Here is a 27,292-nt window from a genome sequence, read left to right on the forward strand (position 1 = left end):
TAGACCGAAGAGAAAGAAGCGGGTATGGCTAACAAACTGAGAGAGAGAGAGAGAGAGAGAGAGAGAGAGAGAGAGAGAGAGAGAGAGAGAGATTAATGATGAATGTAATGCAAATAGATCATTATATAAAACCTATGGAAACCTCTTAAAGCGGAAGAAAGACAGTTCTAACAAGTAGATAAAAGCAATAAAAAATACCAAATAAAATACAGATATATCGATTTAATTACATGTAACGAACATAATACTGGGCTGATTTGTATATATTTAACTAGATGATGGATAAGTGCGTGTGTAATAAGTATATTTATATAGGAAAATGGGTAAGCGAGAGCGTATGAAGTTACGAACGAACACGCCGTCAACGGAAAGGCAGAGCTTCTGACCGCATGACCCTTCACTGCCCCTGCCTGCCTGCTTTCACCTGTACGCTTGTTCGCTTTACTTATTATATGTATGGGTGTTGCTCGTCTTTGGGGAATACAGCCAGAGGGCATAAATGGACTGTTTTTCTTCCTGCTACCTATCTGCAACGTAAGATATGAAAAAAAATAACAGATAGATTAGTTATCCAATTTTATATAATGGGAGCACATGTAGTATTATGAAATATATATAAATTTTTAAAATCTTCGTAATACATGTGTCCAGATGATAGTCCTTTGCAAAAATGTTAGAATTATAGATCACTGAACTATTTCTGGTTCTTTATACATATGAAACAAAAAATAAATAGTGATAATTCGGCTGGTATGGGTGTTCAAGTTTTGGCGGGTGCTTTTTGCGCCATCTGTTGTGTCAAACGCGAACCAAATTTTCTGTTTACATTCACATATTCCCGAGTTCTTAAGAAGCGAGGAGTAATGTTTTCACAAATACAAAGAAACCAAGACTTTACACTCATCAAAAACCACCAAGAGGAACACTTAAAATTACTTAGAATATAAAAATAGCATCAAAATTACCTAGGACATAATATAAGGGTAAAGCTAAAATAAGAACATGTCAAGACGTGCCGGGGAGCGCACCGCCATCTGTTGCCTCCTGAGCGAACCAGTGAAGAAAGGAGAGGCGGAGAGGCACGTTTTCCCGCCATATTTACTACACCCGCCTTATTTCCAGCCATTTTCCCCGCCGCCCCACCGCTCTGCTATGTGAGCCCTTGCGCCGCTGAGCCACCCTTGCCACACGCCACTGAGAAATAAGGAGAGAGGCGGCCAAAGGTGACAGACAACCCCGGGAAAAGTTGTAATAGGTGACACTTTGCGGTGGGCAGAGCCATCTTTTGCGGGAAACTCTTATTACAGCACACCTGAGGACGCCCTGCCCGCGCCCGTGTCCCCTACCCACGCCTGCTGCACGCCTCCACTCCTGCAGGCTAAGGGCAGGGCGGCCAAGGGCAAGGCAAGGCTGGGAGAGAGAAAGGCTTGGATGTTAGACTCGTTAACTCATAAGCTCATATTCCTCCATTTCTCTCTCTCCATCCTGTGTTTTGACTCCGTTTCTCTCCCGCTGAGTTGCTTGTAGCCCTTATCTGCTCGTCTCTAAGGGCAAGGCTTGTCTTGGAGGGTTAAAATGTTTGATTATTAACCTTTGTGGCTCATAACCTCAAAATTTCTTCCGTATTTCTCTCTTAGCATCGTTTATCTCCCGTTTCCTCCTTATCTCCTCAGTTTTAAGAGCAAAGCAAGTCTGGGAGGGGAAAATTCTTGATTACTAGCCGTAGCAACACAGCCTCTCCTATTCTTACATTTCTTCCAATTTTTTCTCTTCAAATCTTGTTTATCATTAACTTTGATCAGCAGAATCTCTCTCTCTCTCTCTCTCTCTCTCTCTCTCTCTCTCTCTCTCTCTCTCTCTCTCTCTCTCTCTCTCTCTCTCTCTCTCTCTCTCTCTCTCTCTCTCTCTCGTATCATATCTTTCTAATATAAATGACAGTAGATATAATAAAGGATGCTTACTCTCCTCCTCCTCTTCCTCCTCTTCCCGTTCATATGTGCTCACAAATAACATTGAAAGTACATTTGCTCTTCATCAAAAAGTTAAGTTTAGTTAGGTTAAGATTAGTCCAGTTCATTAATTCCTTCATTGTGTAGATCATGATTTGAAAGAAAAAGCATCATATCTTGTCTAGAAATATATATGTAGTTAGGATCATAAAATTAATAGGTTAAGATAATTTCCATAATCTTCATTTTCACTTATTTCTGTTACCGTTTATCCAGCCTCAATTTCCTTGGCTATGGGAAGTTATGGGTGCTTATGAGTAAAGATGACACCACCCTGCACTTTTCCACACCTTTTCATGATGCCCAACCCTTCAGGAAGTAAACAGTTCATGCAGGGAAGCCACAGAATGCCTGACTTCTGATCTCTCTAAAATTTCTGATTGGGGCAGAGCAAATTTAGTATTGTTCAGTGCCTCTAAAACTCAATTCTTCCATCTATCAACTCGACATGATCTTTCAGATAACTATTCCCCCTTCTTCAGTGACACCCAACTGCCCCCCTCTTCTACACTGAACATCCTCAGTTTGTCCTTTACTTGTAATCTGAACTGGAAACTGCATTCACATCTCATCTCTAGCTAAAACAGTTTCTATGAAGTTAAGGGTTCTGAGTTGTCCCCACCAGTTTTTCTCAATCCCCCCGCCACCCCATTCCAGCTGCTAAATCTGTACAGGGGCCTTATCTGTCCATGTATGGAGTATGCTTCACATGTGTGGGGGGGTTCCACTCATACCGTGCTTTTTAGACAGGGTGGAATCAAAAGCTTTTCATCTCATCAGCTCCTCTAACTGACTCTTCAGTCTCTCTCTCTCATTGCCACAGTGTTGCATCTCTCGCTGTCTTCTGATATTTTCATGCTAACTGTTCTTCTGATTTTGTTAACTGCATGCCTTCCCTCCTCCTGTGGCCTCGCTGTGCAAGACGTTATTCTTTCATATTCTGTCCACCTCTCTAATGCAAGAGTTAACCATTATTCTCAGTCATTTGTCCCTTTCCCTGGTAAACTCTGGAACTCCATGCTGCTTCAGTATTTCCTTCTTCATATAACTTGAATTCTTTCAAGAGAGTCTGAAGACACTTATCCTCTAATTTTTGACAATCAATTTTGTCTCTTTGGGGACCAGCATCTCAGTGGGCCTTATTTATTTGAATTTTGTAGCCCTTGATTGGTGCCCCTTCTACATAAAAAAAAAAAAAATGAAACTACTATGCCTAAGCTCTTGGCATGGAGTAGGGTGGTCCACAAGACTGTCCTTTTCCAGCAGGGGCTGCCCTGTGTGGGGTTGCTGGCTTGGTATGTAGACAGATAAGTAGATGTATTAGTTTGTGTTAAGTTTATTCATTAAATTTTCAGATTTTGTGATACATTTACTCTGAATGAGGAATGAGTGGTGAAAAGATTTTAGACCTTCATCAGGATCTCGAAAACAAATAAACTTACTTTCTTTCTTCAATATTAAGTTTATTCATTAAGTTTTCAGGCTTTGTGATAAATTTAATCAGAATGATAAGTGAATAATGAATAAGATTTTGCAGTATTATTACATTAATTTCAAAAACAGACAAACTTTTCATTTCTTTCCTTTTCCCTTTGATTTCACTGTGGCCTACTTGTCATTCTGGAAACCTGACATAGTTTGTGTGGTGGTGATGGTGAAAGTGAGGTCGTTAGCAGCATTAGCATGATCCTTACGTGTCATCACCTTGTTGCTAGGGTACAAAGGTTAGCCAGGTCATCATTGTCATCATCATCATTTTCATTGTATATTGGTAGTGGTGAAAGTGAGGGAATAGAGACAAAGTGAGATTATAACCTTGTTGCTAGGGTAGAAAAATTAGCTAGGTCACCACCATCATCATCATCATCATCATCATCATCATCATCATCATCATCATCATCATCATCATCATCATCATTGCCGCCATTGTCGTCATTGTCGTCATTATCATTGTGTGTTAGTGATAGTGGAAGTGAGGCATTGATGGCAGGAAGTGAGGTCATTAGCATCATTATCCATTATCTTGTTGCTAAGATATAGAGATTAGCTTCTCCCATCATCATTATTATTTCATTTCATTTCATTTCATTTAACACTTATTCATTTACCACACTCATTTCTCATGTCCACAGGCTGCCATCATCATCATCATCATCATCATCATTTTTGTCACTCATCTTCCCTCCCATCTGTAAATTTTTTCATTGATACTAGTTTGTATAGTACAGGGAGCCTTATATCTTAATTTCATGCACTGATTTTTATTTTAATCATTTATTTATTTATTTATGCCTGATTTTTTTATTGATACAAGTTTACATTAATATAGTTTTTTTTTTTTTCGTCTTGCTCACATTTTGTTTTAATTTCTCACATTCGTCTCTTATTTCCTTTTTGCACACTCATCCTTCACCTTAACCTCACACACTCATCCTTCATTCTAACCACACACACACACACACACACACACTCACCATCCCTCCCCCGCAGATCAGCATGGGCCGTGGCGACAATTTAACCATCCTGTACCCTCCGGGGTGTCGGGAAGTGACAGAGGATGTGGGTCCCGACGAGCTTATCCGCCGTCTCAAGACTCTGGCACACACGCTGCAGTCCATGGGGCAGGATGATGGGGCTTACCAGGTGGGTGTAGCCTGTGCCTCGCCAATGGGTGTAGACAATGACTACTGCTTTGGATCCTGTTCTGGGACTGGCATCTTGGTGGGCTTTTTATTTTATTGGATTTTTGTTGCCCTTGACCAGTGTTCCTCCTACATAAAAAAAAAAAAAAAATGCTTTATTGTATTGGGTAGCCAGGGAGTAGGTTCTTGTTTAATAATAATAAATTAAAATAATAAGCAGTTGTTGCAGTGAAAATATACAATGGATTTTGGGGGAAGCTTAACACTAAACTAAGGTTAATCTAGAGAAAGGAGTGAAGTATTGAGGTGAGATGTGGGTGTGTGTAGCCTCTGCCTCTGACTTGCAGGTATAGATTCTGCTTTTTTTCTATTGTGTAGCTTGAAAGTTAGTTCTTCTTTAGGTGGGATTCAATGCAGCAGTTACTGAAGTTCTGTTTTAGACGAGATTCAATGCAACTGTTGTTTTTGTTGGGTTTCTTGTGTCTGTCTAATAAGTTCTCTTTAATCAGTGGGTAAGACTCATTTCTAATATATACAGGTAACACTTCTCTGGATGTGCATCTAAAAGAAAAATTATCATTCAATTTTTTATACAAATGTTTATGCAGATAATGCTTCTTAAATATATACAGATTGCCAGCATATTTTTCTTTTCTCTAAATACATAATGCTTTCTAGATACACGTAGTCTGCCCAAATATATACAGATTGCCAGCATATTTTTCTTTTCTCTAAATACATAATGCTTTCTAGATACACGTAGTCTGCCCATATACTTTTCTTCCACTTTCTTGCACACAGGCACACAAGTAACTCCAGTGCCTCTTTCACTTTCTTGCACACAGACAGACAAGTAACCCCAGTGCCTCTTTCCCTCAGGAGTACATTCCACTCGCCATGCACATAGCAGACGACTTCTTCCTGTCATACCAAAGCCGTGATGTGCAGTTGCTCATCGCGTGTTGCATCGCCGACGTGCTGAGAGTGTATGCTCCTGAGGCACCTTACAAGGACCCAGCACAGGTTAAGGTGAGGGTCTGGTGTCTTGTGAGCCTCCTTCCTTCAGGGACTTGTAAATCTCTCTTTCTGTCGATCCAGCATAGATTAACTTGAGGATTCTTTTAACACTCTCCTATCTTGTCTGTTTATATGTATTCTTCCTGCTAATTCTGCCCTTCCTTGCAGAGATCATCTTAAAACTCCTTTTTTGTTACTACCTCCATAACTGTATCATCACCTGCATCACCTGCATCACCTGCTGTTAATCCTGTTTCTCCTTTTTACATGGACAATCTTAAAATTCCCTTCTTAATTCGCTTCCTTTCATCCCCCATACCTCCTTTACCTTCACCTATTAATCCTGTCCCTCTTTGCCTACACTATCTTAAACTCCTTGTTCTTGTTACTACCTTTCTTCATTGCATCTTAACACTCCTCCATTCCCTTATCTTGCCTCCTCTCTTCACCTATTAATCCTCTCCTTCTTTCCATACACTATCTTAAACTCCTTGACATATCAGTTCATGTTACTGTCTTCCTTTATTCCTTGTATCTTAACACTTCTCCATCTCCTTATCTTGCCTTCTCTCTACCTTCTCTCTACCTCTCATAGCTTCACCTATAAATCTTGTCCCTTTCCTTCAGTCCTACAGATCTTAACATACCAGTTCTTACTACCCTTTAACTCCCATCCCTGACCTCCAGCTAATTCTGCCCTTGTCCTCCCATAGACCATCTTTATGTTCCTGATCAAGCAGCTGGGAGGCCTCAAGGACCCCAAGGATCCTGCCTTCAAGCGCTACTTCTACCTCTTAGAAAACCTGGCTTATGTCAAGTCCTTCAACATGTGCTTTGAGTTAGAGGACTGCCAGGAGATCTTCTGCAAGCTGTTCAAACTCATCTTTAATATTGTCAAGTGAGTTTGGCTGTTGTGTTTTGTGTTTAGGTTTGTGTGGGATTGAGACGAGTTTGTATTTTTTATTTATTTTTTTTTCCCCTCCTTTGTGAAGATGTGTTTGTGTGTGTGTTAGTTTGTAGTGTCATGTTTTGTTTGGTTTTATTGTGTGTGTGTGTGTGTGTGTGTGTGTGTGTGTGTGTGTGTGTGTGTGTGTGTGTATGTGTGTATCTAATCTTGTCAAGTGAGGCTGGATTTCTTTTGTTATTGGATTAAGATAAGCTTGTGATGTGTTTTTGATAAGGATGTGTGTGTGTGTGTGTGTGTGTGTGTGTGTGTGTGTGTGTGTGTGTGTGTGTGTGTGTGTGTGTGTGTGTGTTTACTGAACAAAGAGTATGAGACAGGAAGGTGTGGCAGGAAGGAAGCAAACTTCCACCTTTACACACACACACACACACAAACAAACAATAAACAAAATACAAACATACATATAACTTCAATCACAACACCTACATGCCCACATAACTCTTTAACTGCTAATAGGTAACTGAGCAACTCCATATAATTTTATTGAAGAAAACCTAACTAGAGGTACTAAAAAAAAGAAAAAAAAGGAAAAAAAAAAAGAATTCTTTATCACTCGTTCCTGCTCGTTATGTTTTTCAGAATTACACTTAACTTCCAGGTGAACATGTTATTTAGCTTAATTAACCATCGTAAGCAAAGGGTTCAATAAAAGACAGTGATAAAAGGCTTGAATACACCATCTCTCATTCCTGCCTGCCATATGCTTGAAATTACGCTCTTTAATTGTACCCAAGCATTATATTAAGCTGAAGAAGACACCATAGCAGCCAAAGAGTTAAGAATAGAGAGTAAAAGACACCATAACCTTAACAAAATCATCACCACCATCACTACAGACATGCACAGTCATACCACCACCACCATCACCACCACTACCACTTAAACACAACCATAACAAAACCACTACTTTTCCCTTTTATTAATTTATTTTATTTGTTTTTATCTTTTGACTCTTTTTGACCTCTGTTTAGGGACTGGCATTCAATGGACCTTTTTTCACACTTAATTACCACTCTTGCATAAAAAAAATAAGCCATCACTTTTTTTTTATTTATTTATTTATTTATTTATTTATTTATTTATTTATTTATTATTTTTCTTTTTTTTATAACCTCTTTACAAACGTACACTTTCCATGGACCTATCTTTCACACTTTAATACCTTTACCCACACTCCCAGTTGGCCTTGTATCACACTTAATTACTTAGCCAGTGGTGCTCTTACATTAAAATAAACCATAAAAAATAAAAAATCTCTCCCAACAGTGACGAACACAGCGGCAAAGTCAAATCCTTCATGCTCGACGTGCTGTGTCCGCTGATCAATGAGAGTGATGTGGTGTCCAACGACCTCCTGGACATCATCCTCCTCAATGTGGTGGAGCCGGCGAAGTCCCAGAGGAGGAACGCCTACCAAATTGCCAAGGAACTGATTATCAAGTGCTCGGATACGCTGGAACCTTATATTCAGGCTGTGAGTGGCTGGGTGGATGGACAGAGGGTGTTGGGAGATGCTTGCTTGTGTTGAGGCTTTGGTTGTGAGAGAGAGGGGGTAGGGGAGAGAGAGTAAGGGAGACTGGGTTGTGTTATAAGAGAGAAGGGGCTAGGATAGAGACTGGGTTGTGAAAGAGGGAGAAAAAGAGAGAGGAGCTTAATTCTCTTTATTTTATTAAGTGTTAAGGAGACTACAATATTGTTGAAGCAGTTAATTGTTCTTCACTTAAATTTGTTCATGAGTTCTACAATGTTCCAGTTATTGTCCTTTTTCTTTTTATCATTATTCACCCACTGTTCCTGTCATTTTTCCTCTGTTAGTTCAGTTTTATTCACCCATTGTTCCTGTCATTCTTTCTATTACATCAATTTAATCCTGCCATTGTCCCTAACCTTTCTTTGTTCCTTTATCAGCTCCTTATCAACCCTATTCACATAATGTTCCTGTTATTTACTCTTCTAATAGTTCAACAATTTAATCCCCCAGTGTTCTTAACCATCCTTTGTTCCCCCATCAGTTCTTCAACAATGTGCTGATCCTGGGTCGTGAGGAGAAGAGTCTGGTCATCTCCAAGAAAGTTTACGACCTTATCTATGAGTTGAATCACATCTGCCCTTCGGTCCTGCTGGCTGTGCTCCCCCAGGTCTGTGTGTGTGTGTGTGTATTTACAGGGCCTAAACTATAGTGGTGTCCTATCTCCATATTTGTACATGTGTAATTTTTTTCTTTAGTTTGTGCACACTTGTCATCAACACTATATCTTCTTTTAGTTGATTCTAAACTTTAATCTGTCTGTGGAAAACTATTCTATGTGTTTGGATGTCTTCCTTTCCTCAACAGTGTGTGTGTGTGTGTGTGTGCAGGGACAGCTACACATGATCTGTTTGTGTATATCTGTTGTGGTTTTCCTTTAGTTGATGTGTATTCCTTGCCTCCATCACCTTTAGTCTGTGCCAGGTATCTGTGTTTTTATGGGTGAAGCTGTACTTTTGTGTATGTGTGTATGAAAGTGTTTTTAGTGGTAAATTTTACAGTATAACTAATTTTTATGTGGTCTTTGTATCTTTTTCGATGGAGTGCAAATTAAGTACTTTATAATCTCTCAAGTGCTTCCTATCACATTTCTGCAGTAATGTACTCCCAGGTCTTTCTTCCATCTTCCTATAAACTGTATTCAGGAATGCTTTGCTCTCATCATAATTATTTTCAAAGGCCACAGAGATGATTAGCTGGATTCTCAAGAGCATTTCTCCTTTTAATTGCATAGAAATTGTATTAATCTGTCAGCTAGAACATAAACACTCTTAAAACCTGTGTAACTTCAAGAGCCTTTTGAATGTAGTGAAGTTGCAGCATAGAAGTGTTTCCAAATGTAGCCTTATTTCATTCTCCCCAGTACTTCCTCTCCTCACATGCTTGGTTCCCTCCCAACAGCTGGAATACAAACTGAAGAGTGCCGACCAGGAGGAGAGGTACAGCTCAGTCTCCCTGCTGGCTCGTATGTTCTCTGAGAAGGACTCCACTGTTGCTCTCAACCACACAGCTCTTTGGGAAGCCTTTTTGGGCAGGTGGGTGACTGAACTGCAGAGGTGATGTAAAGGAGAGCCTCTGTAAAGGAGACTGATAAAGGACTGTAGCTTGTATTATATTAACTCCATGCTGAAGTGATATTTAACATGATGCTTTTGTGTAGGTTCAGTATCAACAATAAAATTACAATCTTGAGTAGACATTAAGGAAAGCCATATTTCTTCTTTGCTGAAGTGCTATTTATGATGATGCTTCTCCCTGTGTAGGTTCAATGACATCAACATCAAGATCAGAACCAAGTGTGTGCAGTACTCGATGCACTTCCTACTCAACCACCCGCTGCTGAGGAAGGACATCACCGAGACACTTAAGCTGCGCCAACACGATTCAGAGGAGAGTGTCAGGCAAGTGCTGGGCTGACCTTACTCTTGGTTCCTCTGTCTTTGTTTTTTTGCCCTTCTCTTTCTCCCTAAATGTCTCTTTCTATTTATTCTGTATTGTTCAGCGTTTATTTCTCTTCTTTCTCACAAACTTTTCTGTATCTTTGCTCTCTTCATACTGTGTCCTTTGTTTCAGTCTTTATCCTTCTTCCTCCCTAATTCCTCTTTCTTTTTAATTTGTTTCTTCATTCTCTTCTGTAGCGTATCCTCTCCAGTCTTTATTCCACTCTTCCTCTTCTGTTCCTCTTTGTCTTCAGTCCATATCCTTCTCCCACTTTTCCTCTTTAACTCTTCTTTCTATCCAGTCTTTATCCTTCCTGTTCTGCCTCATACTTGGCTCTTCCCCTCTCCTTTCATTCCTCTTATCCTTCTTACTATACTCCTTCTCTTCCTCCCTTCTTGTTCCATTCCCTCTATCTCTCCTCATCCTAATAAGATTTCAGACAGCTTCAGTGCCTATATCATTAACCTACAACTTTATTTCTTCCCCACACCCTGACATTGTGTGTGTCTGCAGGTATGAGGTTGTGATGGCTATTGTCTCCACGGCCAAGAGGGACCTGAGCATTGTGGCTGACAGTGAGGACCTCCTGGACTTTGTGAAGGAGAGAACACTGGATAAGAAGGTAAGGCTGAGATGTTAAGATGAACCTGATGATTTGATACTGTAAGGCAAAAGAAGGCTATATACAAGGAGGTTAGTTTGGGATGCTAATGTGGGGAACCTGAGAACTTCATACATTAAGGCAAAGGAAAGATAAGATAAGTTTGAGATGTCATAATGAAGAACCTTTTAACTTAATATACTGATATGGCTTATGAAAATAAACCAACACTGAATATAAAGGTTAGTTTGAGATGCTAAAGATGAGGAAGCTGATAAATTGATGCACTGATATAGATAATAGGCAGTAAGGAAGTATTATGAAAGAGCGAGGAAAGGTTACATAAAGAGAAAAGATTATGGAAAAGACAAGAAAAGATTATAAAATACATTAAGAAAGGATTATAAGAAGACAAGAAGAAAAGAAAGTGAAAAAAAAATACAAAAAAAGGAAGGACAAAGCTAATATGAAAAAAGATATGGAAGAGGCAGTGAGAAAAGATTATGATAAGAAAATAAAAAAAAGAAATGACAGACCTAACACAAAAAATGACAAAAGATATGAAAAGAGGGAGAAGAGAATATGATGAATAAAAAAAAAGAAAAGAAAAAGAACGAAAAGAGTAAAGGAATCACCGACCAAACACAACACCCATCTTTCTTCCAGTTTAAGATCCGGAAGGAAGCAATGTGTGGCCTGGCAATGATCTACAAGAAACACTTAAATAATCCAGATGTGCCACCAGCAACACGTCATGCTGTCACCTGGATCAAGGATAAAATACTTCACGGCTATTATATGACCAGCATGGATGACAGGTGTGTAGTGTGGGTGTGCGCAGGTGTGGATAGATCATTGGGTTTTTTGATGTGTTTTTATTTTCTATTTGTGTTTATTTTTATTTTCTTTTATTTGGTGTCTCATGTGTGTGTGTGTGTGTGTGTGTTGTAAAGTGGTATATCATTGAAATCATCTTATTTTCTGTTACTCTCTTCATTTCCATTCTGTTCAGTCTGTGTGCCAGTCAGTCGGTCTGTTAGCCACTCATCTCACTCATTTCAATATCAGTGAAGTCAGATGGTCACTCTGTCATTCAGTTTCACCATACTTGTCTAACTTAAGTATTAGTTTGCCAGTTTATCAGTCACACACCTATTTCATCTTCAGCCAGTCAGTCAGCCAGTCATTCCATCAGTCACTCACCCTCATTTCAGCATCACCCAGTCATTCAGTCAGCATTCACTACACTCACTACCTTCACATCCTCATCAGCCAGTCACCTCATCCCACCCTCCTCTCCACAGACTGCTAGTGGAGCGCCTTCTGAACACCTGCCTAGTACCTTACCAGCTACCACCAGAGGACCGCATGAAGAAGCTGTTTTACCTCTTCGCCACCATCGACGAGAATGCCACCAAGGCCTTCATCGAGCTTCAGAAACACCAGCTGGCAGTGCGTCGTCACGTGGCCGAGCTTATCGAGCTTCACAGGCGGCCGCAGGATGAGGAGAGAGACAAGGAGGTCGGCGTGAGACTGAACCAGCTCACCAAGTACCTGCCAGACCCTCTCAAGGTGATCGAGTTCCTGAAGAAGTTCTCACAGCACCTCAGCACAGACTCACAGCTGTTGTCCCTCATGGAGACGATTGTTAGCCCAGATGTCTCCTGCAAGGACAGTGTGGATGCTGTGGTGAGTGATGTGATGTGTGGATGGTTATTTATGCTGTGTGGATGCTGTGGTGAGTGGTGTGGTGTGTGGATCGTTATTTGTTCATTTTGGATGCTGTGGTGAGTAGTGTGGTGTGTGGATGATTATTAATTCCAATGGCAAATGACTAGAATTGACTCAGTAATCAGGTTGTTAGTGCTGAGTGTCTGTGGAGCTTTAAAAGATGAGATAAATTTATAAATAGTGATGAGAGACAGGTAAGTTTAACACGGACTATTTTATTCCCTACTTTTCACCCAGGGAATTCTTGTCTATTCCTTTATTTTATTCCTTCCCTCCAGACTCAAATCCTCAAGAAACAGGGCCAGCCTTGATATATTTATGGACAGGGACATGTTAATTAAGGGATATTTATGGATAGGTGAATATATTTTACCTGTGGACTTCTTGTGTACTCTCTTATTTTATCCCTTTCCCCCAGACTCAAATCCTGAAGAAACTAGGGCAGCCGGTGATGACCAACCTGTACTACAACACAATTAAGATGATGCTGGAGCGAGTGTCGTGCGTCATGGTGGACCACGTGGCCATCCGAGTGTTGCTGAGCCTGGTGGAGGGCGCCCTTGAGGCAGACCCCTCCGTGCTTGACTCCCTCAACCTCACTGCTGACATTGCCACTGAGAAAGGCCTCAAGCTGCTCTTTGTGAGTGTGTGATGATTGGTGGTTTGTGTGTGAAAAGATCCTGGTATTCTCTTCTCATCTTTACTTATCTTTTTTCTCATAATTTTTTGGCTGCCTAGGTGTGTGTGTGTCTGTGTGTGTGTGAAAAAGAGAGAGAGAAGACCTTGGCAATCTCTTATAATTTCCTAACCATCTGTATATCCCTGTGTGAGTGTGAGGATCTGGGTGTTCTATTCTCACCCCCATGTGTCTGCAGGTGCTGTCCTTTGTGTACCCGGCCCACTTCCTTCATGAGGACATCATTGAGCGCCTCCACAACCTTCTAGAGCGCTCCAGCACCATCTCCCCGTCCGTTCTCTCTGTCATCACCTACATCGGGAAGTACAAGCCCATCGGTGAGTCCTCAAGTGCTGGTTTTAATTCACCGACAGTGTTACTAGTTCTCTTATCTTGGAAGTCATTGTTGCTTCACTCCTTTAATTAAGTGCCTCTACTCCTTTGATTTGTTATTGTATCTCATGGGTATCTGTCACCAAGCACCTCCTCTTTCCTTGTTCCTTGTTTCCTTATTCTAATGTCAGTTGCCTTCTCACTATCCCTCTTTGCTTTGTTGTATCTCTTCAGCATCTGTCACCAAGCACCTCATTCCCTGTTCCTTGTTTCATTATTCGTAAGTCACTTGCCTTCTCACTCTCCCTTCTCCATTATTTTGTTGTTGCATCTCCCCAGTATATCACCAGGCACCTTTTTTCTTCCCTGCAGGCGAGGTGTTCCCCAGCCTGGCAGCGGTGCTCATTCCAATCTGCCAGAAGTTTGCTGAGCGTGGCACCCCCAAGCAGGCCAAGCATGCTGTGCGCTGCCTACACACCAACTGCACTGCTGAGTCTGAGGATGTGTTTGAGAAGATACTGGAGGTAGGCAGGTCTTCTCACCATCATTTGAAATCTTTCTTTGTATGATTTTTTTTATTTTCTAGGTGTGTGTGTGTGAGAGGAAAGACCACAGCATCCTCTTTTTACCAGTATTTTTTTTTTTTCTACATAATTTTTTGACTGTGTGTGTGTGTGTGTGTGTGTGTGTGAGAGAGAGAGAGAGAGAGAAAAAAGACTGTTAATTAAGCTCTTTGATCTCACTGGCTGTTGATTTCAGGTACAGTAAGGGAGAGGAAGGAAAAGTATAGTAATAAGTTAAAATTCTTGTTATTTATAGTATTTGCTTAATATACCATGTTGCTAAGCTTTTATGAGCCTTTTACACTTGTTCATGATATCATTTGCTTCTGTTTTCAGACTATTTCTTCTTTTTTTGTGATTTATGATTAAAAGTGAAGATCCACGTTATATATAGTATTTGGTTAATATACTCTGCTACTATTTGTTTCTAAAGTATTTGTTGCAATTTTTCATATCATTTATTTTTATAGCCAGAGCATTTCTTCCTCCGTCATGATGTGTTTGTGTCTCGCCAGAAAATCAAGGAGCAGCTGAGTTTCAACAGTCCTCACTTCCGCACCTCCATTGTGTCCCTGGGCCACATAGCGTACCACATGCCGGAGAAGTTCCTGGTTCCCATCAAGAACATCGTCTCCAGAAAGGTGTGTGATATCACCAACTGGTGTGCCGGGTAAATTAATTTTTTGCATGGCTCTTTTTTTCACTGGGGATTAGCACCTCTGGTCTTTTAAGAATTTTGTTGCCCTTTTCCAGTCCCCCTTTTACATAAGAAGACAAAAAGACAATTAGACAAACATGCCTAACACTATAATTCTCAGGTGGTGCGAGAGCTACTCATGAGGAACCAGACGGCTGCACACACACCAGGCTCCACTGTGAGAGAGGAGGCCGACGAGTGGGTGGAGGAGGACGAACTGACGGAGGAGACCATAGTGAAGATGGAGGGCATTAAGATGATGGCCCGGTGGCTCCTGGGGCTTAAATCAGATGTAATATCGGCGCAGAAGACCTTCCGGATGTTGAACCACTTCATCATTAGCAATGGGGACTTGCTGAAGACTGGGAAGATGCTGTAAGGATTGGCTGTGTTTGTGTTGTTGTGTCATGGTGCTTAGGAAGAATGTAAGGAAAGGGTGTTGTATTGAGTCACTTGTTAGTATCTTTGTTGTTTTACTTTTATTGTCTTGATTAGTTATGCTTAGAAGTGTGTCGGTGTAGGGTGTTTTGTAGAAGCAAGAGATGAATTGTTACAAAATATAACAAATTTTTTTATACAAGATAATGACCAATCATTCTACTTTATTCAAGAGAGAGAAGTGGACACATATCACAAATATCATAGTAAAAAGAAGAAAACTCTGTAGGAAAAGGAAATACATTCATTCTTTCTTTTGCAAGGACAGTAATGCTAAAAAAGAAAAGGTTTTAGGTTTTCTTAACATCTACATATCTACACACCAGGCCAGCAATCCCACACAGGGCAGCCCAGACAAAGCACCACACACTCATACACACACCATTCACATTCTTACCCCTGTCAGCCCCTGGTGGAAAGGCACAGTCACATGGATCACCCAGCTATACCTCAGGACTTCAAGCATAACACAATTGGCCACATACATTCTCATCATGGCCCAACAGCATACACTGGTTTACCTCTGTCCTTTTAAAAACGTTCCCTGTCTTCTTAGTACTAAGTGAATTTGTTGTTGGTGGTGCAGGAAGAGTGAGATGGCCCACCTGCGTCTTGCTGCCGGTGCTGCGATGCTCAAGATCTGTGAGCAGAAGGGTGTTGGGGACCAGTTCACGTCGGAGCAGTTCTACAACCTCTCCAGACTGATGTTTGTAAGTACTCCCTGCATCGCTACTGGGTGGATACTGGAGGTCTGATGTTACTGTAGTTTCTGTTACATTAGCAGTCTCATCTAATAGTAGCCATCTCTGCTTCTTATGTCTTTCTTAAGTATGCTTTTGCTTGTCATTACTTTTCTTCCTTTTACCAACATGTCTTGTACATTACTTTAGTTCCTCTTTCATTAGTAATCTTGTCTAACATTAGCCATCCCTACTTCTTACCTCTTTCATTTATACACTTTTTCTTATCTACTTTTCTCCCTTTTATAAACATGTCTTGCATTCATATATCTTTTTATATTACTATAGTCCTCCTTTCATTAATAGTCCCATCTTCTAACACCAGGCATCTCCATGTTTTATCCTTTTCATAATTATACTACCTTACATCTTTACTTCTCCCTTTATAAATATATCTTACACCTGCACATCAACTTTTACATTACTTCATTTCCCCCTTGCATTACCACACTCACCCTACCTTGCTTCCCCACAGGACGAGTGCCCACAGGTGAGGGAGAGGTTTGCCATCAAGCTACACAAGGGCTTAGTGAGAGGTATCCCCAACAAATGTTTGCCCCTAGACTTCATGGGCTTCTATGCACTGGCCGGGCAGGAACGGAACAGAAACCTGAAGGTTGCCGTCAAGCAGTACATGATGACGGACATAAACAAACGCAGAGAGTACATCCGAGGCCTGTCCATGAGTGTAGGAGGTGTGTGTCTGTGTTTTAATGGTGTTCTTTGTGTGTTTTTGGTATGAATGAGGTTGCTTTTCTATATCATTAAGTGTTGAGAGTAAATCCAAGGGTGTTTTGTGAGTGTATCTGTGTGTGTATGCATGTTTTAATGGTGTTTTGTGTGTTCTTTATAAGTTTTTGGTATGATTAAGAGTGATTTTTATCTGATCAAGTGCAGAGACTAAATCCAAGGTGTTTTGTAAGTGTAAGTGTGTGTGTGTGTGTGTGTGTGTGTGTTTTAATGGTGTTTTATGTCTTTTGTGTATACTTGTCTTTGGTATATGAAGGGATGAATTTTTTTGTTTACTCTGTTGGGTTATAGATATTGTTTTGTACGTTCTACGTAATGTCATTTTACTGTTGTCATAAATATTAAGTTTGTGAAATATCTGTCTGTCTATTTATATTTCTTTGTGTGTGTTTGTGTGTCTAGACCAGTGAATTAGAACATGTGTCACCTTGCTGTCATCACTCAAGTAATAATTTTCACCCACAGGAGAGAAAGCACAGAGCCAGATCCCTCTCATCATGCCGGACTACATGCTGGTGTTTGCCGTGCCCATCCTGGCCAACCAGCCAAGCTTCAAGGACGTCACAGACACCACAGAGCTTCTCAACATCCGCAACTGTCTGTGGTTCATCCTGGAGCCTCTCATGAACAAGAATGAGACGTACTCCTTTGGGTTCTACAAGGCGCTTATTGAACAGATGAAGAACCACAAGGATGCCATCAGACCAGAGGATGAACTTAGTAATCAGGTCAGGTGTCATTAGTGTTGTTTCTTAGTGTTTGTTGCAGGATGAACTCAGTAGTCAGGTCAGGTGTCATTAGCGTTGTTTCTAAGAGACAGGCTTTTAATCAGGTTGGTTGTCATGAGTGTTGGTTCTTAGTGTTTGTTGCAGGATGAACTCAGTAATCAGGTCAGGTGTCATTAGTAGTGTTTATTAGAGGCAGGCTTTTGTATCCCTAATGTACAGTATTCTTGTTATGCAGAAACTGTGGGCAGACTTTTTTTGGCAGGCTTTTGTGCTAATATCCCTAATGTACAGTGTGTCTTGCAGAAACTATGGCCAGGACTTCTTCAGCAGGTTTTTGTACTGATATCCCTAATGTACGGTATTCTTGTCATGCAGAAACTGTGGGCGGTGTGTGACCTTGCCATGGGCCTCATCCTGTCCCGGACCAAGAGCTTTGAGATGAAGGAGTTCCCCTCGGAGCCCAGGATCCCCCCTATGTACTTTAAGAAGCATGAAGACCCCAACTTCGTAAACGGTGAGTCTGTCTCTTGTGATCTCTGTCCCTCTTCATTCCTGCCCCTCCCTTGCATCATCCTTTCATCTGTGTATGGTTTTGTCTGTCAGGAAGAATTTCGTTTATCTGACCACATCAAACTCAATGGCAAATATTAGTTTTTGAATGTTATATAGCTAGTAATTGGGTTGGTGATTCAGAACTTTTACCAAACAGATAGAAATAATGAAATGTGCATTGTTATATCTAGTAAAAATGTAAGATTCTTGCCTCCATGTACAGTAGGTGCTAAAACTCATACACATTCATTTTAATATGTATAAGCACCATGTTATCTTTCTTCAGTTAACCCATTCACTGCTGTTTGGTACATCTTCCCTTAATCAGTACCCACTCCAGGACATTTTTTCTCATTCTTCAGCCTTCATCAAACATTATTGCAAATCTATGCCTTTCCATCCCTTTCTTGCAGGTGTCTATAAAGATTTCATACATCGATTTCATTGCTGTGAATTCTTTTCACAGTGAGAGTGTTAAGTCACTAATACCCCTAACTTTCCTCCAAACACTCAAGTCATACCTCAATCAATAAACTCAACTTTCCTCACCACACAGTCAAGTCGTACCTTCCTGCGGAGCTCCAAGTGACAGCACCCAAGGGCTCCACCAAGCTGCTGACGGGCGTGAAGAAGGTCACCCACCCTCCCGTGAACACTGCTGTCAACCTTAACCTCAAGTCTCCTGTGGGCAGCAAGCAGCGGAACGACAGTAGATCAGAGGTACTTGACTGGGGATGCTGGGTTGTGGGCTTGAGTATTTTATCTATACAAAGAAGAAGGTACTATGTGAAATAATCAGGAGTCTAAGAATTATGGGCTTAACTGTTAGTGTATCTGTAGAAAGAAGAAAGTACTATGTAATTAATTAGTACTGAGAGAGTTATGGGCTTAAATATGAGCTCATGCATAGTAAGGAGAAGGTAATGTGTGAAGTAATTAGCAGTCCAAGGATTATTACAGGAAGAAGAAAATATTGCATAAATTTATAAGCACTCAGAGGGTTATGGGCTTAAATATGGCAAAGTGAAGATACTGTATGATGCATTAGTGTCTAGAACCCCATGGAAGATACACTGTGATGGTTTTATAGGATTCAAGTGCTTATTAGGAGTATTAAATGGTGAGAGATGAAGGATAAGGGATTAAACTAAGAGGGAGAACTTACTATAGAGAATTTCGGTATTTGAAACTTAGCAGAAGATACATAGGGAGTGATTTTAATAGGATTTGGCAGGAAATAAGAAGCATTAGAGAGTGAAAAATGTAGGATAAAGCACTGAACTGTGGCAGGGAGAAGTTACATACAGAATTTAGGACTGAAAGCTTGATAGAAGATATATTAGGACAGTTTTTATAGGATCAAAAGCTTACTAGAAGAATTAGAAGATATATAAAGGTATTTGTTAGTAAGGCAAGATATGTGTGTGTTAGAGGCTGGATAAGATATATTGAGTTAGTTTTTTTTTTTTAAGTTGAATAGGTTAGAAGTATCAGAGCATATGTGGATGGTTTTTAATAGGGCAAGTTGTTTGTATGTCAGTGTGTGTTACTTTACTGTGCTGGTTTTCACAGGTACCAGAAGCTTAGAAGTATTGGAACATGCATAGGACTGGCTGTAGGTAGGGCAAAGTACATATATACCAGTCTGTTATTAGAGGGTGGATGAGTGTCACTATTCCTGGTTTGTTGCCTTCCATGCCCCCAAGGATGTGACCACAGGTAGCAGTATAGACCTACCTATGATGAAGGGAGTAAAGGTAAATTAATGTCTTGCAGTCACCTCTGTCTTGCAGCCTGGGAAAGATGTTTGGTTGATTCACGTTTGTTTGTGTTGGTGTTTGGTTTGCATGTGTTTAGGTTGTTCTGTTGAGTCGTGTTTGTTGTCGACATTGTTTGGTTCGATTTTAGTTTGATGTTTATTTATTTATATATTTGTCTTTATTTTTCATGCATATGTTTTGATTTTTTTTTTTGTGCACATCACGTAAACTTTTACTTTTCAGCTGTGTATCACCTTTATTGACGTGTACATGAATGACAACACTTCCAGAAGATATAAAGTTAACATGACATTGCTGTTGACAAAAATTCCAATCACTTCCCTTCACACACACACACACACACACACACACACACACACACACACACACACACACACACACACACACACACACACACACACACACACACACACACACACACACTTGCAGACTCACAGATGGATGTAAGAATGTTGCTATTTCAGTCATCAAATCATGTTCAACCACACATACATTCCTGCTGTTATCTTGTCACCCATTCCACTTATAGAAGATGCACAGACGGACTAGAATGAGTCGTTTCCATCATGACATAGTTGACAAGGCATCAACTTAACCAAACACACACTGCTATTTTTACCTTGTCAGAATTCCACAGACAGAACATGCACATATGGGAGGGATCAGTCACCTTACTCTCTTTCCTTCATCCATTCATGTATAGAAACATAAGAACCAGACATTTCACAAATTCCCAAGAAAATATCTGTAAAGACCTGCTGACCAGAACAAAATAGCAACAGAACACTGAATATTTCTTCTTACTACCTTTCATCTATTCACAGATAAAAACATGAGAACCAGTCACTATCTCATTACTCCATAAGAAAATAACACTGTGAAAGTCTAGTTGATACTCACAAGATAGCTACAGACACCTAAGGCCTTTCTTCCACTTGTCATTCACTGTCTCACCCTTCCACTGTCTGAAGACACCCTCTACACAAAGCAACAACAGAATACCTAAAGCTTTTCTTCCACTTGTCATCCCTTCACTGAAGACACCCTGATCCACACAAGGCAACCACAGAACACCTAAAACCTCTCTTCCACTTGTCACTCACCCCCTCACCCTCCCACAGTCTGAAGATACCCTAATGGATGAGGATGAGTCGAACACCACCCTGGCCGGGGCACGCAAGAGAGGCCGCAGCACATTCACCCTTGGCGACGACCTAGAGGACCAGGAGGACAGCACCACCTTGTCCAACGTGATCCCTGCCACCCCCTCCACCGCCCCGGCCACCAAGAAGGGGCGTTACGGAGCTGCCATAGACGCCCCCACCACTAGGATATCAAGGTGAGGTGCTGTAGGGTTGTGTGTTGAAGAGAGGCTGTTTGCAGGGAAGTGTGTGGTAAGGGAGTGTATTTGAACTGGGTATGTTTATATATATAGAGTCTCTTTCTACTAGTGGCTGAAGTTGGTGAATATGAATGATATGTTCAAGTGTATGGTGCTTTAGACATGTTAAAAGCAATACTAGGCTGCCTTACTCCTTATGCCAAGACATGGAATTGTGTGGCACTACCAGCTCATTATTTAAACTGTTTGAATGTCATGTTTTGTTTTGTCTATCTGTCTCTCTGATGCCTTGGTCTGTTTGTTGATATATCTCCCTCTGATGCCTTGGTCTCTCCAGGAGCATCCACAAAGGAAATGGCCTCAGCAAAAGAGCCTCCATCTCTCCTTATCGAAACACTGCATGTTCAAGCATTCTGCCTTTATTAGCACTAAGAGATGCTTTATCTGCTCTCATAATGTTATTTAGCCCTAAGGACCACTAGTTTTAAATAGTAAGGAAGATGCAGTATCTTGAAGCAACATTTTCCTGTCTTTTTTTCAGCTACCTACAAGAAGAGACTAATGGAAAGACGTGAGTAGCCAAGGCAGGGGAGAATTGACAAGAGAATCTTCATCAGAAAGGCAAAGAAAGGACTGTAGTTCTGAATAGAGTTACACAGATAGGACCAAGACCACATCCTCTTGTGTTGGAGGACGGGGTGCCTCCCCTCGCTCCCCCTGCCACATAGTATCCATACCAAAGTTTAGGTCTATTATCCATGCCAGGGTTGATGAGGGATGTTCTGTGCTGGTCAGTCTTTGCGGGAGGGTCTGGAGGGTTGGCAGAGAGGCTGTCCTTTGCCGGGATTCACTGAGTCACCAAGAACATATTTTCACTGATTGTACCTTTTTTATTCCGACGTGTGTCTGGGCAATCGAGAAGATTCGGTCTCGTGTCTCCTGCTGGTGAAATTGTGTCATCGCGGCCCAGGTGTTGTGCAGGCCAAGTTTTCCCATATCATTGATGGTCACGAACTATTGCCTTTTTGTCTCACTGAGTAACAGTGGCTAAGTTACATTGGGATACACTGAAGTGTCTTTGATAGACAGTGGCAGCTCCTTTTGTGTCTTGCAAGTCATTATTATTTATTCTCCACACAGAGACACCTGATTTCTGGCATTATTCCAAAGCCTTGCTTGTCAGTACACCACAAGGAATAGTCTCCAGAATTGCAAGGATGCTGACCTTGTTTTCTCAGGTACTCCAGTAACCACTATCTTGTGTGGGACGCGCCCGTGTGTGTCCAGGGAGGGAAAGGATGTGACAGAAGACACTTGGTTCACAAATATTAGATGTGAGTGTTGAGGCTTTCTTGCCATCCAGCCCAGAGCTTTGCCTAAGCTATCCCTAGATTAGCTCCACTCAGTGTTGTGCAGTTGTCTTATTTTTATATAATTGAGCAAGTCATCGAGGGTAAAGCAGCCTGGAGCAGCGTTCTGCCCAGCAGGAGACTGACCCTGGGCCACACTCTGCGGCACACACGTGGGAGTGACTGGTGCTGGCGGGACATTCAGTGTTGTGGTGGTGGCAGCAAGGCCTCGGCGCCACCCTGCACCACGCCACGCAAGGAACCGAGCGCTGGCATCTGCACCACCTGGGAAACTGAAGTGATCAGGAAACAAAGTGATGAGATGCATTGAGACAAAGCAAAATGAAGAAATACAATACCAGACAAAAGAAAATGAAGTGAAAAGATATTTTGCAGTAGAAAAAAGGAACAGTTTCTTGAGATGGACAACAAGTGATTCAGTGATGTTGAGAACCTCTTATTTATTGACTTTTCTCCTTGCTCCCTGGGTGGGAGAGTGAATGAAGGATAAAACAGATGTTCATGAACTGATTTCATTGTCATTTGCATCCCTAGGTTGAGACATTACAGTATATAAGACACTGTTATGATCCATACACACAACATGTCAGTATTTATTGATTTTGCTTCAGTAGGGACACAAACCTTTCATCTTTTTATTGCTCTCATACCACATTAAGCATGACTAGAAGTGGATGAATGGGGTGACTTGGAACTAAACTTCACATTCCTACCTTCCTTCTTTGCTTCTTCAATCACTTGCACCACCACCACCACCACATGTACTTCACCACCACCACCACTACCACCACCACTACCACCACCACCACCACCACCACCGCCACCACCACCGCCACCACCACCACCACCACCACCACCACCACCACCACCACCACCATAACAACCAGCCACACTGACAGGTCACCAGCACACACACACCCTTTGTTCCATCCGTCTTCCTCCTTCCCTCTCCTGTCTTTTCATCATTGGACAGTTTGGATCAGTGTTTCTCCCTCACTGGGTGACCTCAGCTGTCTGTTTCCAGGATTTGGAAATCACCTGTATGGCTTGGTTTTGTTGGCCATGTTTCCAGTATTATTTTTTCCCCTTCTTTGTCAATAGTTTATTTTTTGTTTCAAGACCTGGAAGTTGACTGGTTCTCTGTGCAAGTTGTGTTCCCACGCAGCTTGTACTGTACCCATCATACACGCACACACACAGACACATATACAGACAGTCACACCTAAACACACATCTAGACACATACACATGCACAGTCATTGTCAGACACTAGATATGTTTCCTTGTGTATATATATATGATGTAGTTTTCTTAGTGATCACCAGAAAGAAATATTTTGCATAATTTGGATTTGGGTCTTGGCTAACACGGCCGCTGCCAAGAGACAAACACACAAGTAACAACCATTGGCGAGACAAATAAGAAACAAAACAAAACACGCAAAACAAAAAAAAGCAAAAAAAAAAAGTATGGCTCTGGCCTTCCTCTTGCAAAAGGAAAGAAAGAAAAAAATAAAACTTTGTGCCTTATTCCTCTCCACTTGATAGATCACCAAACACTTTTTTCTTTTTTTTTTTTCTGAGGGCATAACTTGCGGTTCCCTCCTCTCATTGCTGTACAGCTTGTGTTTGTCCTGGCACGGCGCGAGTTGGATTGGGTGCGTCTGTGTGTTTGTGTGTGCGTGTAGGAGTCGAAGAGAGAGCTTTGGTATGTTTGGGTGAGGATGTGAGTGATTAGATGTATGAATGGGTCTTGGGTGTATAGGTGGGTGTGTTAACCTGTGTAGGACTGTGGGTGAGGGATTAGATGTGCGAGTGTGTATAGGTGAGTGTGCTAGCTGAGTTAGCTTGTTTGTTTAGATGAGTGAGTGTGTTAGCTTCTGCATGCATGGGAAAGTGTGTGCTAACCTGGATGTGTCTGAGTGAGTAAGTGAATTCACCTCCAAAGAAATACTCCTGCGTTCATGGGGGCTTGACAGAGTGAGGGAGAGCTGGGTAACGTAGAACACCCTAAGGAGTGCTTGGTTTTATTTGTAGGTGTTATTCGCTAGCCAGTAGACTTCTGTGTTTTCTCTTATGTTCATTGCATCCATTGAGGTTATTACTGGGGTGAAATGGAGGCTCTTTCACTTTGCTCCACCAACCTCATGAGGGCGCAGTTTAGCTTGTGAAATTGAAGTTGTTTGCTGCCAACTCAGTTCACAGGGCAGCAGAGCGACAGCAGTGAAAATATGCAACATGAGAAAACACAAAATGCGAGAGAGGAAACGCAGGTGTTTGCTGATTCCAATTGTGACCCAACACGTGGGTTCTGATCACAGTAATCCTCTTGTGGCCAGAGACAGGAGCGAGGGTTGAGGCTCAACTTGAAGCCAAGATCTGTGGAGTGCCAACCGAATTCCTTCTTTTATTGTGCTTGGAAAAGATTGGAAGTGTCATGGAATGTGTTAATAGCAAAAAAATTCTTAGCATTTTTAGATATTTTGATAAGACTGAATGCATGATATATTTTCAAGCTCTAAATTTCTTCATTTATTTGCATAGTAAAAATTGAAAACATCACTGAATTTGTAAATAGCTATAATAGTTGAAAATTGACTAAAAGCTTATGTTTCTGCATTGTGGATCAGATTAGGAAGTGAATAAGGATGAAAGGTGAGGTGTTGAGGTGGGTAGGGATGAGACGCCAGCATTGTAATAGCATTAACTCATTACTCTTTGTCTCGCAACAGTCATGAGCTGCTTACTTGGGTCTTTAAAAAGCTGATAGCAAAATTTCCCATCTTCTCTGGTCATACTTTCCTAGTCTCGGTAGAAACTTGTTGCCATTCATTTTTAAGTTCACAATTTCAGTTCACAAGTTGACAGTGATGGGCAGGAGGCAAGTGTTCATTTGATGCACCACACATGCCAACGACACTCCCAGTCACGTGAGTTGTTGTGGCATCCCTTTGGCTGCACTGTGGACCAAGGTTGTGTGTGTAGAAGGTTCAGTAACAGTACAAGGTGAAGACAGCAGCAGTGATGGCCAGCTTTCCCTCAGTTCTTTGGGTTATGAAGCTGTCTCTGTGGGCAACTCAACAGCAACTCTCAGCATCTAAGCACTGCCTGGCTCACTGACAAACATGACGAGCCTTATCCTTCTTATCGCAATGATGTTTACTGTATTCTGTCACACTGAGATGTTTTTTTCTGCTTTTTTGCCATTCAGGAACATTTCTCTTACTGAATGCTGATGTATGTGTGCTTAATTTATTTATTATGTCTTATGTTGTATTGTCTTCTATAAGTTGTGAATGAATTCTTTTCACTGAGGTATCCACAAGAAACAGGTGGATGGGTGTAGAGAAGCTGCCCTCGCTGGGACTTACAAGCTCAAGTTATGTTTTCTTGTCTTTATCATTTGTGTGGGGTGTCACAGGAGGCTGCGGTGTCTTCCTGCCACTCCCTCCCTCCCTCCCTCCCTCCTTGTGTCTTGGTTTGAGGCTCACTGTCTTGTATCTATTTATTTAGCTCACGTGGGAAGAGGAGTGTGGGGTACCTTAAGTTACAACCGCGGGAAGATTTATACGTAAAGACCAGGGACGTGCTTTGTTACTTTGATGATGGTAATGTTATAATTGTGTTACATGTTTATTTAAGTGTTCCCAGGAGCGATGTATGTTGCTGTAATTATTTCACCGCAGTGTTGATGAGAGAGAGTTGAGAGTCGAGGTGCATTGGTGTGTTGTACAGGAGGGAGACTTGACACAGAATTGCAGTGTTTAGTTAATAATTGGTGTTTGCCTCTTGTAGTGGCAGTGACACCGACTCTGCTGGAGGGAGCAGCTGTCAGGACTTCAGTGGAAGTAGTGGAGATGTCAAGTGTTCTGTGGACCTGCACCACCTCTGCTTGAGAATGTCTTATACTTGCATGCCATTCATCTAAACTGCGAATATTTTGTAAAACTTAATTTACTAACTTTTGTGCTGGGAAAATACTTGATACTGGAGATGTGTTGGCTTACAAGACTAATCAGCTACTTGTAATATCCATTCAAGTAATACTGGATTCAGTCTCAGAAAACCTGTTATTTGCCTCTAACAAGTGTTGCAGGTGTTGATTAGTTTGCTGAAATACATTTCCCATTAGTATTTTGGGAATCATGAGTCACAAGAATGGCATGCTGAGGAGACAGCCTTCTCTAGTTGCAGGGGTGACTGCTGCAGGAGTGGTGAAATCCATGGGTTACAAAGGATGAATAGAATGAGGTCAGTTTTAAGGTCATGCCTGGCAGCCAGGTCATCCAGCAGTGTTGGTGAAGTGAATCATGAACACAATTATAAAAGGAATTGTAATTTTTTATATTCTTATTGTAAGCACAGCACTGTGTCTGTTTTGTGGCTGCCCCGCATACTGCTATTATACCATGCAAACCATAAACACAGGCAGACCTTTGGGGAAGATGATAGCAGTGCGTGGCAGCGACCAGGCTGGCACACTGCTGCAGTCTTGGACAAATACGTAGCTTAACACAATGACAGAAAATGTGAAAGGGAAAAAAATTGTGCATTCAAAAAAAAGGAGCAGGATTTGATATTTTCTTGAATCATTTGTTTTATTTTTTAATTCTATAGAGAAAGGAAACACTGGTCTTTGTCATTATTTTCCTGGCGACGATGAGGTGTTGAATTGTCGATGAGTGAGTGCTCCTCTGCATTCAGCCCAGTGCAACATAACACAACACAACACGTCAGTCACCATTCATACAACCACCACACATCACCTGCCTGGAAATCCCTTCGTAACCTTAGAAGATAGACTAAGAGGAACCAAAACAGCCTTGTAAAGTTAAAAGATAAGGATGAAAACATTTAATTACTCTTTTCTTTTATTTATTGCCACAGGAC

The 27,292-nt window shown here is 41.3% G+C and overlaps 1 protein-coding gene across 4 annotated transcripts; it reads left to right on the forward strand.

Annotated features, from left to right (window-relative positions):
• Positions 1-1,038: 1,038 nt before the first annotated feature.
• On the forward strand, positions 1,039-27,260 carry LOC135091764 (sister chromatid cohesion protein PDS5 homolog B-B-like). 4 transcript variants are annotated; one of them, XM_063989703.1, is made up of 24 exons: positions 1,039-1,223; positions 4,500-4,652; positions 5,531-5,680; positions 6,382-6,566; positions 7,899-8,106; positions 8,645-8,770; positions 9,562-9,695; positions 9,924-10,061; positions 10,615-10,723; positions 11,369-11,520; positions 12,007-12,391; positions 12,852-13,073; positions 13,309-13,447; positions 13,815-13,966; positions 14,521-14,646; positions 14,824-15,077; positions 15,727-15,850; positions 16,356-16,575; positions 17,096-17,358; positions 17,734-17,872; positions 18,467-18,630; positions 19,617-19,667; positions 20,813-21,030; positions 21,575-27,260. In XM_063989703.1, exons 2-24 carry the CDS (start codon positions 4,506-4,508, stop codon positions 21,606-21,608), a joined length of 3,840 nt encoding a protein of 1,279 aa, XP_063845773.1. In that variant the 5' UTR covers positions 1,039-1,223; positions 4,500-4,505; the 3' UTR covers positions 21,609-27,260. The 4 variants fall into 4 exon arrangements, with proteins under 4 accessions (XP_063845773.1, XP_063845776.1, XP_063845774.1 ...); XM_063989704.1 differs by lacking the exon at positions 1,039-1,223 and adding an exon at positions 1,230-1,404; XM_063989705.1 differs by lacking the exon at positions 1,039-1,223 and adding an exon at positions 3,128-3,304.
• The last annotated feature ends 32 nt before the right edge of the window (positions 27,261-27,292 follow it).

The sequence above is a fragment of the Scylla paramamosain genome, chromosome 38, assembly GCF_035594125.1.
Source record: "Scylla paramamosain isolate STU-SP2022 chromosome 38, ASM3559412v1, whole genome shotgun sequence".
Taxonomy (NCBI): Eukaryota; Metazoa; Arthropoda; class Malacostraca; order Decapoda; family Portunidae; genus Scylla; species Scylla paramamosain.